General features: G+C 41.1%; 1 protein-coding gene across 5 annotated transcripts in view; it reads right to left on the reverse strand.

Moving 5' to 3' along the window:
• Positions 1-13,493, reverse strand: part of abtb1 (ankyrin repeat and BTB (POZ) domain containing 1) — an 88,067-nt gene that overhangs the window by 56,677 nt on the left and 17,897 nt on the right. For all 5 annotated transcript variants that reach the window (XR_009446483.1, XR_009446482.1, XR_009446481.1 and 2 more), the window contains exons 5-7: positions 12,248-12,407; positions 9,301-9,346; positions 6,856-6,972 (exon numbers count right to left, since the gene is read on the reverse strand). Coding sequence is in view for 2 of the 5 variants with exons in the window: in XM_059649724.1 (XP_059505707.1) it covers positions 6,856-6,972; positions 9,301-9,346; positions 12,248-12,407 (323 nt within the window). In the remaining 3 variants the exon portion in view is untranslated. The remainder of the gene's footprint in view (positions 1-6,855; positions 6,973-9,300; positions 9,347-12,247; positions 12,408-13,493) is intronic.

A 13,493-nucleotide genomic window follows, 5' to 3' on the forward strand; every position in this document is an offset into this window, starting at 1 on the left:
TACTCTCAACCACTTGTTTGGTCACCTGCTCAAAAGAACTCAATTAGGTTTGTGAGGCACAACCTTCCCTTCACAAAACCGTGCTGACTATCCCTAATCAATTTATTCTTTTCTAGATGATTATAAATCCTATCCCTTATAACCTTTTCCAACACTTTACCAACAACTGAGGTAAGGCTCACTGGTCTAGAATTACCAGGGTTGTCTCTACTCCCCTTCTTGAACAGGGGAACCACATTTGCTATCCTCCAGTCATCTGGCACTATTCCTGTAGACAATGACGAGTTAAAGATCAATGCCAAAGGCTCGGCAATCTCCTCCCTGGCTTCCCAGAGGATCGAAGGATATATCCTATCCGGCCCAGGGGACTTATCTATCTTCACCCTCTGAAGGATTTCTAATACCTCTTCTGTGTGAACCTCAATCCCACCTAGTCTAGTAGCCTGTATCTCAGTACTCTCCTCGACAACATTGTCGTTTTCTAGAGTGAATACTGTTGAAAAATATTCATTTAGCGCTTCCCCTATCTCATCTGACTCCACACACAATTTACCACTACTATCCTTGATTGGGCCTAATCTTATTTTCATCATTCTTTTATTCCTTAAATACCTATAGAAAGCCTTTGGGTTTACCCTGATCCCATCCGCCAACAACTTCTCATGTCTCCTCCTGGCTCTTCTGAGCTCTCTCTTTAGGTCTTTCCTGGCTACCTCGTGGCCCTCAAGTGCCCGAATTGAGCCTTCACATCTCATCCTAACATAAGCCTTCTTCTTCCTCTTGACCAGAGATTCCACCTCCTTCGTAAACCACGGCTCCCCCACTCTACAGCTTCCGCCCTGCCTGACAGGTACATACTTATCTAGGACACACAGGAGCTTTTCCTTGAATAAGCTCCACATTTCTAATGTGCACATCCCTTGCAGTTTCCTTCCCCATCCTGTGCTCCCTAAATCTTGCCTAATCTCATCGTAATTGTCTTTCCCCCAGCTATAACTCTTGCCCAGTGGTATAAACCTATCCCTTTCCATCACTGAAGTAAACATAACAGATTTGTGATCGCTATCACCAAAGTGCTCACCTAATTCCAAATCTCACACCTGGCCAGGCTCATTACCCAGTACCAAATCAAATGTGGCTTCGCCCCATGTTGGCCTATCTACATACTGTGTCAGGAAGCCCTCCTGCACACACTGGACAAAAACTGACCCCTCTATAGTACTCGAACTACAGTGTTCCCAGTCAATATTTGGAAAGTTGAAGGCCCCCATGACAACTACCCTGTCTCTCTCACTCCTATCGAGAATCATCTTTGCTATCCTTTCCTCTACATCTCTGGAACTATTCGGAGGCCTACAGAAAACTACCAACAGGGTGACCTCTCCTTTCCTGTTTCTCACCTCAGCCCATACTACCTCAGTTGACGAGTCCCCAAACATCCTTTCTGCAACTGTAATACTGTCCTCGACCAACAATGCCACACCTCCGCCCTTTTTACCATCTTCTCTGTTCTAACTGAAACATCTAAATCGCGGAACCTGCAACAACCATTCCTGTCCCTGCTCTATCCATGTCTCCGAAATGGCCACAACATCGAAGTCCCAGGTACTAACCCATGCTGCAAGTTCACCCACCTTATTCCGGACACTCCTGGCATTGAAGTAGACACACTTCAAACCAACTTCTTGCTTGCCGGTGCCATCTTGCTTCCCTGAAACTTTATTTCAAACCACCCTACTCTCAACCTTTTCTATAGTCGAACTACAATTTTGGTGCCCATCCCCCTGCTGAATTACTTTAAACCCATCCGAATAGCCTTAGCAAATTTCCCCCCCAGGATATCGGTACCCCTCTGGTTCAAGTGAAGACCATCTTGCTTGTAGAGGTCCCACCTACCCCAGAAAGAGCCCCAATTATCCAAGAATCCAAAACCCTCCCTCCTGCACCATCCCTGTAGCCACGTGTTCAACTCCTCTCTCTCCCTATTCCTCACCTCACTAGCACGTGGCACAGGCAACAAACCAGAGACAACTCTGTTCGTCCTAGCTCTCAGCTTCCATCCTAGCTCCCTGAATTTCTGCCTTAAATCCCCATCTCTCTTCCTACCTACGTCGTTGGTGCCAATGTGGACCACAACTTGGGGCTGCTCCCCCTCCCCCTTAAGGATCCCAAAAACACGATCAGAGACATCACGCACCCTGGAACCTGGGAGGCAACACACCAACCATGAGTCTCTCTCGTCCCCACAGAACCTATCTGTCCCCCTAACTATGGAGTCCCCAGTGACTAATGCTCTGCTCCTCTTCCCCCTTCCCTTGTGAGCAGCAGGGACAGACTCTGTGCCAGAGACCTGTGCCCCACTGCTTTCCCCTGGTAAGTCGTCCCCCCCAACAGTATCCAAAACGGTATACTTATTGTTGAGGGGAATGGCCACAGGGGTCCCTGCACTGCCTGCCGGTTCCCTTTCCGTCCCCTGACCGTAACCCATCTGCCATGCTGAGGGCTGATTGCCAGGATTACCCAAATCAATGAGATAAGGGTATCCTATTGATATTATCTGCAATTAGAAATGCTCCAAATGAATCAATTTTGTTTACTCCATTTGAACTGATACTCAGACATGACGCAAGAGGGTCTTTAAAATTAATTAGGGTAAAGTTGACAGGTCTGAAGTCACAGATCTTCGAGCTGGATTATGTACCTGAAGTGAGAGAAAGATTAAACAGAGTAGGTGAATTAGGTAGACAACTTTTGAAGGTGGCACAGCGTGTAATGAAGAAAAAAGCAGATAAGAAATCTAAAATTTGTACATTTGCCCAAGGGGGTAAAGTCTTGGTGCTGTTACCAGTGGTAGGAGATCCTTTCAAAGAAAGGTTTAGTGGTCCTTATCAGCCTGAGGAGAAGTTAAGTGAGGTGAATTATCTGGTAAAGATGCCAGATAAAACAAAAATGTATCAGGTATGGCATGTGACCATACTGAAATCTTACTATGACAGGGCAAGAGAAGCAGATATAATTACTGCCACTCAGTAAGGAATCAAATCCAGACGATGTGGACTTTCATGTGCCTCAGAATAAATTGAATAATGAGGAAGCCCTTAAAGAATGGGATTGGGTAGGAAGCAGTCTGAGGAGCAGAGAACTGAATTGAAAGGCTTGCTGCGGCACTATGAGGACATTGTACAATAGAATGGGGAGGACCAATACCATAGTACATGAGGTTGACATAGGGAATGCTACTCTGATAAAGAAACACCCCGATATGCTTAATCCCCTCTCAAAACAGCACAGGTACAGAAGGAAGTGAAAGCGATGCTCCAAGAAGACGTCATTGAGCGGTGTCAAAGCGAGTGGAGCTTTGAGTGGAGCATTCATGTTGGTTCCCAAAACTGTTGGTAGTCAACGATTCTGAATAGACTAACAGAAGGTCAATGCTGTGACTAAATCAGATTCATACCCAATTCCAAGGCTGGAGGACCGTGTGAAAAAAGTTGGACAAGCCGTTCACCTCACAAAGTTGGGCTTATTTTGTAGTAACTGGCAAGGAGCTTTGTCAAAGAGAGCGAAAAAGTTTCTGCATTTGGAATTCCAAATGGGTCAGTATCAATTTAAAATAATGCCCTATGGAATGAAGAATACACCAGCCACATTTCCAAGACTTATGAACAGAGTTGTGACAGGATTGACTAACTGTGCCATTTATATAGATGACTTGGTGACCTTTAGTCTTTCATGGAAAGATCACATGGCGCATTTGGCAGAGCTCTTTGAGAGACCAAGGCAGGCAAATTTGGTTCTAAATTTGGCAGACTGAATTTGCAAAGGCGAAGTGATGTTCTTAGGGTACATACTGGACACGGATGGAGGACACCAAGGAACACGAAGACAAAGTCCATGAGGAATTTCCAAGACCATCCTTGAAGAAGGAAGTGCTACAATTTTGGGACTGAATAGATTCTGCAGGAAGTTTGTACTAAACTTTAGTAGCATGGTGGTACCACTATCTGATTTGTTAAAGATGACTACGAAATGTCGATGGACGGGGGCCTTTGAGAATTTAAAAGCAGTTTTAACCACCACACCCCATTTTAGCCACACCAAAATTCTTGAAGCCCTTTAAAGTCGCTTTCGACATAAGCAATATAGGGGTTGGAGCTGTGTTGTTACAGGAGGATAACTGTGGCCTTAAAAGGCCAATTGGTTATTTTTCAAGGAAGCCGAATGGTCACCAGACAATATGTTCAACCACTGAAAAGAAGTTATTGAGTTTGGTACTGGCTTTATAAAATTTAGATGTTTATGTTGTAAACATTATATCGGAGATAGTTGTGGGCTGCATGGTGGCTCAGTGGTTAGCACTGCAGCCTCACAGCGCCAGGGATCCAGGTTCGATTCCAGCCTCAGGCAACTGTCTGTGTGAAGTTTGCACATTCTCCGCGTGTCTGCGTGGGTTTCCTCCAGGTGCTCCGGTTTCCTCCCACAGTCAAAAGATGTGCGGGCTAGGTGGATTGGCCATGCTATATTGCCCGTAGTGTTGAGGAGTGTGTGGGTTATAGGGGGATGGGTCTGGGTGGGATGCTCCAAAGGGCGATGTGGACTTGTTGGGCCAAAGGGCCTGTTTCCACACTGTAGGGAATCTAATCTAATCTAATCTAAAGTTGCGTACACTGATCACAATCCTGTGACATTTCTGCAAAGATTTAAAGACAAGAACACCGGACTACTGCGTTGGAGTCTAATGTTACAAGCATTATTTACAGACTGTACATGTTGCCGGTCGTGAAAAATGTTACTGTGGATGCATTATCGTGGGTTTAAAAGGAAAATGTGGATATGAAGATAAAAACAGTAGTGTTCATACTATATATATTTTACACACACACACGTGTATTTATAGAATTAGTATGAACTGTGAGACTCTAGATTAATGACCTACGTATCTGTCAATAATGACGGTAAGACTTAGAGAAACAAAAATGAAGTCATCTTTTCATAATACTGGTTCATTTTTTTCCTTAGGGGGAGGTGGTATTGTGACTTTGGTATAGTACTTGTGAGTCAGAAAGCAAGACGTTAGAATTTGTCTGTAAAAGAACGTGGTGGGGGTGTAAAGTTGGTCCCTTTTAAAGTAGATTTTTTAAAAAGTGTCTGCAGGCAGCAGCAGTTGAATAGAGTGCTTGACGTTGAAACATTGTACGAAAAGGCTATACTGTTAGCAGGCAAAGCAGCATTTTTACCAAGGCAACTGTTTTTTTAATTTTCCCATTAATTTCAACCAGGCCATACATATCAAAGCCAAATTAAATTTAAATCTGATAGTTTTGACAATCTCAGACCAATCCTACCCTAAGACATTAGTAGGTCATCAAGGGTATAAAAGAAGAGGGCATTTGAAATTTTTTTTTTAAAAAATCGGAGAGCGCAACTGTCATCTGTTAAGAGAACAGCTCTCAATATCCATCAGCTCTTTCGTTTAATCATCCCCTATGTAGTGACCAACTCAAAATAAAATACCAGGAGAAGTGGCAGTTCCAGCATACAACCAACATCCACAGTAAGTTTGCAATGAACCTAAAGCACCATTTTCCTCTTTTTCCTTACAAGCAAAGCATGTCAGCTTTGTAAAAATCACATTATTGTCTTTTCTGAATTCTGGTTGTAGTTTAAAGTAGAACAAGTGAGTTTTAAAACCAAGCACTGTGGAAGGAGATGCTGCACAAAAACAAGTCATTGAACCCCGTCATGAAGGCTATTTACACTGACTCTTTGTTCATCCAGTTTCAGTAAGCTGTCACTTCTAAGCAGTATTTTATTTATCGTATTTGTTGTATTTATTTTATTAATCATCCTACACCTTCTGCAAAGTCGTGAAAGAATCTCAAGAAAGGAGTTTGAAGAACAGAAAGCCCTAGCAAGCCCTGAGAACTGGGCTATTGAACAGTTTCCCAGTTTGTTTCCCTTCCACCAATAACACTAATCTGTTTCGGTTTGTCTGGATCCGTCTGGTGTACAGGTTTGAGATGGAGATTAGAGCTCTAACTGGTACAGTCATATGTCAATATTCATAACTGATGACTTGTGATAAGCATTAACTTATTTGTACTAAATACCAATTCTTAAGTGCAGGAAACTGGTCAGTGTATGCTGAATTTGATTCCAATGGGCTGGTAAATTGGGGATTTTATGTCTTTTGGTGAAACCATTAACTTTTACAGTGATCGCAGGAGTTGCAGGGTTTGAGAATCAGTGCACCCTTCTAACTGGGTTGTAATAATTTGTCAACTAATCACAGCAGTGAAACAGAGTCCCAGAGACCGAGAACAAGCCTGTCACCACATGATGTTGTGGCTGCAGCATTCCCAAGTTTCTTACTGCTTCACAAGTTAAGTATATGACTCTGGACCAGACAACAGAGAAAGGTTCAATCATCATGAAATAGTTTTTCAAACAAGAGCTTAAGTGATCTTGTTTTTCACCTCACACAGACAGTAAGCATCAGCAAGCCAGCAGGAGAAGAATTCGGAGTGGTTTCCTGGGACAATAATTCATCAACTAACCTGCAACCCTCAAGCCAGCTCACTAAAACAGATCTTCTGGTCACTGAATTTTATAGGACGCTGCTGTGCGCAAAGTGGGGCTGCATTTCCTTGCATTAGATAGTGAAAAAATGAATAAATGGGTTGGCAGCACTCTGGGACTTTGAGGTTGTAAACGGCACGGCATAAATGTGTTTGTCTTTATGCATTTGGTTACCCAGGGGTCTATAAAAGGGAAGAGAAAGAAATAATCAAGGGAAATATGACAATTTACTTTTTAAATACAGTTAGATATGAAAGTGAGGTCAGAAAAACTTACCAAATTCGTCCACTTCTTTGCGCTTGCTTTCTAATTTACTGATGAGCTCTTCTAACTTGCATTGTTTTGCTAAGATTTTAAAATCTTCAACATTTTCAACTTCAATATCTAAGTGACCTGTGGAAACACAGGTAACCATTAAAGCTGGTAACTGTGACTTGGGGAATTAAGCAACAGCCAACACAGATTATTAAAGATAAATTATTCCCAACAACCTCAATTTAATGAAACAAAGAGGCCGATCGAGTAACAAACATGTACATGGACTTTCAAAAGGCTTTTTCATGAAAGTGCCACATAATAGATTCATTAACACAGTATAACCCCATTGGACGAGACAGCATGGAGCATAATCAAGTTTGAAGATGGAGAGACAAATGTCGAGAGCAGTTGTTTTTCAGACTTAATGTCGGCACATAGTGGAACTCCCCTGGCATTGGTGTTGCCGACGTAAGACTGGTGTATGGCTATATAATTTAAGAGTTTGCAAATGTGATAATTAATGAGGATTATAGATGGCAGGAGGACTGGTACAGTGGGCAAACACAGCAGATGAAATTTAATGTGGGGAGTGTAAATTAATTTTTGAAGGAAAAATGATATGCAATATAAAATAAATAGGACAATTTTAAAGAGGAGCACAGAAATAGAGGATGCTGGAAATTCATATTGACAAATGTTTGGAGGTGGCAGGTCAATGTGATAAAAGTGTTAAAAATTGACGTGATTCACGGATTTACAAACAGATAAAGGGAAACCGTTACGAAATTACAGATCAGATCTTAGAGTAGATCCAACTTTGGTACCACACTTCAGGAAAGACATCAAGGTTTTTCCAGACCAGACAAACTGGGATTATTCTCAGAGCAGAGAACATTAAGGGTTGAATAAAGTAGAGATATTTAGAATTATAGAGAGCTTCGATAGTGTAGGTAGGGAGAAACTGTCCATACGGCAAGTTATGAAAATGGAATGCATCTTCTGATTCAATCATAAATTTCAATAAAGGCAAATCAGATAAATACTTAATAGGAAAAATCTACAGGGCTATGAGGAAGTGAGGTGGTCTATGGAACTAATCAGACAGCTCTTTGAGAGAGCTGTTACAAACATGACACAGTACTGGGTGATTCTGAAATATCAACAGGCTGTGTAAGAATGAAAAATGACCCTTTGGGTGACACACCAGCACTACTGAAATAGGCAAAAGTACACACAGGTCCTTAGAAAAATGGTAAACAACATGAAAAAGGGTCAAATGCTTAAAATGAGAAAAAAAAAATAGGGAAAGGGCAAATAGATATACCTAGTAAGGGAGCTAGTACATACATGATGATCTATAATAGGAGAGAGATAATGGGAACTGCAGATGCTGGAGATTCCAAGATAATAAAATGTGAGGCTGGATGAACACAGCAGGCCAAGCAGCATCTCAGGAGCACAAAAGCTGACGTTTCGGGCTCTCTGATGAAGGGTCTAGGCCCGAAACGTCAGCTTTTGTGCTCCTGAGATGCTGCTTGGCCTGCTGTGTTCATCCAGCCTCACATTTTATTACCATGATCTATAATAGGGCCTCTTTTGCACCAAATTCTTGAAATTCCTTAAAACATTATTTTCACACTTTTTGCATCTTCTACATTTGCACAAGAAGTCGGCCGGGGCTTGACATAAATGTTTTTTGTAGCAGTTAAACATTGTAAGTTATAGCCTTCGCTGTAATGTAAAAACGCATCAGCCAGAGACTTCTTTTTTAAATTCATACACGGGATATGGATGCTAGTTGGCAAGGCCAGCATTTGTCGCCCATCCCAACTTGTTCTTTGACAGCAGTTAGGAGTCAACCACATTGCTGTGGTTCTGGAGTCACATATAGGTTAGATCAGGTAAAGATGTCAGATTTCTTTCCGCAAAAGATATTCGTAAACTGGAGAGGTTTTTAACAATAACAGACAATGGCTTACGGTCACTATTACTGACACTACTATTTAATTTCAAATTTAAACCCCATTTGCTGCCATGATGGGGCTTAAGATCATGTCTCCAAACCATTGGTTAAGACAAAAAAACTGCAGATGCTGAAATCTAAGGTAGTCAAACAGGGGGCCGGAAGAACATAGCAAGCCTGGCAGCATCTACAGGAAAGGAGCAGTCAATGTTTTGGGTGTAACTCTTCTTGCAGTCCTGAGGAAGGACATTATCAAGAGATCATTCATTCAAGAGGGTACATGCTACTTCAGATTAGCATCTCACCTGTAAAATGGCACCTCCAACTGTGCAGCACTCCTTCAGTACTGCACTAAGAGGGTCAGCCTAGAATCTGTGTTTCCTGGAACAGGGCTTGAATCCACAAACGTGAGACTTAGAAATGAAAGCGGTATCAATTGGGATCATCACCTACATTCCAATTTCTCCAATGCATAACAGATAAGGCAGCACATTACATACCTGTATAGAAATATTGCAGAATTGCCCTGAAAGCCATTGGATTTATCTGCGAAACAAGAGGAAAAAGAAACAATATGAAACAGACCTTAATACCATAGCAGAATAATCCTGTGAATATCATATGTTATACTGAAATAGATTTTCCTTGAAAAATACAAAATTGGTTTTTCTCCCCCCGTATAGCTGTGCTCATTATCAAACTGAAACAACTCAAAATTAGGGCTGGTGTATGAAATACAGTCAACAGAAGGCAGCCAGCACTTAATAGTCATAGCCGAGTCTAAACTAGCAAATGAACCCTCTAAAAACAGAAATTGCTGGAGAAACTCAGCAGGTCTGGCAGCATCTGTGGGAAGAAACCAGAGCCCATGTTTCATTATATATCTCTCAAATCTCTCACGTATATCTTTTTCTTTGGGCTCCATGCCCACCTATCAGCTCACGTGTTGCTTTGCACGTGGCCCCCTCTCCACAACTTCGGCTTCAACATAAATACCAATTCTCCAATCTACTAACAGTGCTGATGAAGAATCACCAGGCATGAAACATTAACTCTCTTTTCTTCCCACAGATGCTGCCAAACCTGCTGAATTTCTCCAGAAATTTGAGACTTCAATTCAGAGCTCGAACATTCAAACTTCTTTATTTTATTTCACCTGAGCTGGAGGGTGGGAACAGAATATGTATGCAGCTTGCTTTGCAACAAGTAACTTACTTTCTGACTCCCCAAAACCTGCTCACATATACAAGGCAGAAATCAAAGTGCGACCAGTGATACTCATATCCCATTTATCACAGGAATGAGAAAAGGCTTTGTACTGGTTAATGAGTACATTAATGAGTGCACAAAAAGGAATGGTCAGAGATCAGGGAAAAGGAATACAGCACTTCAAAATTCAACAGTTAGTAAATGATAAAGCTGCAACTGCAGGAGTCAAGCAGAAAGACTTAGGGTCAATAAAAACAAGACAACTGCAGATGCTGCAGAACTGAAGCAAAAACAGAAATTGCCAGGGAAACTAAGCAGGTCTGGCAATATCTAAGGAGATAAAACAGAGGTAACATTGAGTCCAGTTCTGAAGTAGGGTCACTGGACTTGAAATGTTGACTGTTTTCTTTCCACATATGCTGACAGACCTGTTCAGTTTCTCCAAAAAGACTTGGGGTTCAGACACAAACAAGAACAAGCTGAGATACTGTTTTAAAAATACATTTTTATAGATTGGAATGCAAAGGCTTTATTCTAAATCTAGTCTTGTAAATTGTTGAGCTGCAGTTAAAACTCTGGCCTGGATTTTGCTGAGATTGTCAAAGGAAAAATTTCACCATGCAACTCATGTGCAATGACTGAACAGTTTGAACAGGTTCGTCAGCAGTGATAGGAGTTCAATTTAGTTTGAATTCAGAACCCTCCGTGAGGAATCTGTGGGCAGGATAAACCATGTGGAGGATTCTCAACCAGACTGAAAAACATTCAGAGGCACAAGCCATAAAACAGTAAGTTAAAAATAGTAAATGTAAATTACTAAATTACTAAATCATTTTACACAAAGCAAAATAAAGACAGATCACACAGATGGGATAAATATACATAAAAGAATAAAACAGAAAAAATAAAAAAGCAACATTAATTTTCTTTCAAGAAAATGAAAATTCCGTGCTTTTCAAATAAAAACCGAAAGAACTGCGAATGCTGTAAATCACAAACAAAAACAGAAGTTGCTGGAAAAGAGCAGCAGGTCTGATAGCATCTGTGAAGAGAAATAATAGTTAAAGTTTTGGGTCTAGTGACTCCTCAGAACTGATGCTGCCCCCTTCACAGAAGCTGCCAGAACTGCTGCTCTTTTCCAGCAACTTCTGTTTTTGTCCATGCTTTTCAAATTCACTTTTCAGGGCCAGAGAGATTGCAAGCCCCAATTACTTCTTATTACACAGTCAGACACTCAATTACACTTAACTGAACAAACTCAAAACATTTTCAGGCAATTTAAACATGAAAAAGCAGATATTAGCCTAAGTTTGTGCATGTCAGTGATCTAACCATCAGCAAATGCATGCAACAGTACAACGTGTGCTGGGATGAGACACCATGACCAACAGCAACATCAAAATCTCGATGTTTAAAAGCACATGTGCAGAGGCCAGAAGTTTTAAGAGTAGGAAAGATGAGGAGCGACAGTCCCAATGTTATGAGTTCTGCAAAATCTAACTCCGTTCCCAGTTTTGGGCACTACAGCAGAGGAAGAATGCCAAAATCTTGAAAAAAAGAAAGCGTGTACAGGAGAAATTCATTGGAAGGATACTGGGGCTTGGAAGCTTTGCTACATGACTGAGTAGAGAAAACTTTCAATGAGAAGGCAGAGGTGATGGAGTTGTTCAAATTTACAAAATGCTTTGATAGAAGCAGGATCAGGGAATCTTCCCCACCATTGAGAAGTTGGTAGCCAGAAACCCTGGAGTTTTATCCTTTCTTAACTTCAAAGTAAGTTTTGAGTATCTGCCAGAAACAGCAATTTATCCAGAGAAACAAAAATTATTGTGAGAAATCAATTCCAAATGCATACCTCTAAATTCATTGCTGGATGAATGATTAAGAAGGAATTGATTTAAGGAAGAAAATCAGTTGGATATGGAAGGAACACCTACCAACAACAGCCATGGAAACAGGGTACACAGAACTTTTTAAAAAAGCACGCTAAAGATAATGTGAAAAATGCATTTTTTGAAGAAAATGCACTTCTTTTTAAATTCTTTTGCAAGAGCAGAATTCTGCTGGAAACAACAATGGTTCATTGTTCATCCCCAATTGCCTTTGAGGTAATGGTAGCAAACCAGCTTCTTGAATTGTTGCAGTCCATTTGGATTTTCAGAAAGTCAACACAAGGTACAATCTAGACAAATAGCTCTTTACCGTGCTTTAACACTATATTGCTAACATGCATCTTACCAATGGGTGCTTGAGGGCTATCGCTTTTCTCCCCTTCCATTTCGTCTGAAACATTTCTGCGAAGTATGTTGAGCGAGCATTCAATACGCAGCGATGAGCTCTGAACGTCTGGCCATGAACGAGGAAGGAAATGTCACTATAATACCCTTGTTCCAATAATCTACTCATGGCAACAAGAAGAAAAAAAGGATTAGCCCTGCTGATTAATTTGGAATGTCACAACATCCATCTGTAGGCATTTTTATCTTTCTGTTTTTCCTCTGCGCTCACCAAGGCAAGGAGTGAGGGTCAACTTCTTTTTAAACAGAATGGTTTGCATGTGGAATGGGCCTAAAGCAGGCAGGTGGAACTAGTTTAGTTTGGGATTATGGTCAGCAAAAAAATAAATTTTGAAGAAGCCCAGTGTCATCATCAGTAGCTCCTAGATCATTTAAGCAGAGTTAGATCAGCTAAAAAAAAGCACAATGATGTGCCCCAACTGTGTATTTCATTCTCAAACACCCTCCTACTGTAACTGTCTGGTATTTCTCCTAAAATAAATCAACCCATTCTTGATGTGGAGGTGCCAGTAAAGTCACCTGATGAAGGGGCTACGTTCCAAAAGCTTGTGATTTCAAATAAACCTGTTGGACCATAACTTGGTCTTCTGTGACTTCTGATTTTATCAAACCATTGTTGCACTTGTCAGATTGACAATGCCTAGAATTTAAAAAACCTAACACAGGAACAATAGCCTCAATGGCCTCTTTCCTCCTGCAAAATTTTATGGCTCTACGGAGAGAGAAAGACCAGTTCTTAGAAACCATGAAGATACACCAGCTGTTAAATAAATTGTTAAATGAATGAAGTGTAATTGCGCACAGATACAGAAGTTCAAAATAATTCGATATCCACTTGAAAAGATCTGGTTAATATAGCAAGAACTTCTTATGGCAAACACCTGGCTGTTCTGACAGATAGAAAAATGTAGCATTGATATATGATTAAGGACAGACCTGAACCACACACAAGGAAACCAGGGAGAGAATGAAACAGGGGAGAGGAAGGAAGCGTATGATTATGTGAAGATTGACACAGGACAAGTTGGACGTAAAGGCCTATTTCTTGTTGAGTATTGTGACATGATAATTGTGCCCAAAGTAACAGCAGCTAGCTGATCCATGACCAACACAAAAAGACACAGATAACCCAAACTCACTGCTCTTTAGGATACTGATAAGCAATAGGATGGAGGATGAAGAACAAC

Source organism: Stegostoma tigrinum, chromosome 11 (genome assembly GCF_030684315.1).
Source record: "Stegostoma tigrinum isolate sSteTig4 chromosome 11, sSteTig4.hap1, whole genome shotgun sequence".
Classification (NCBI taxonomy): Eukaryota; Metazoa; Chordata; class Chondrichthyes; order Orectolobiformes; family Stegostomatidae; genus Stegostoma; species Stegostoma tigrinum.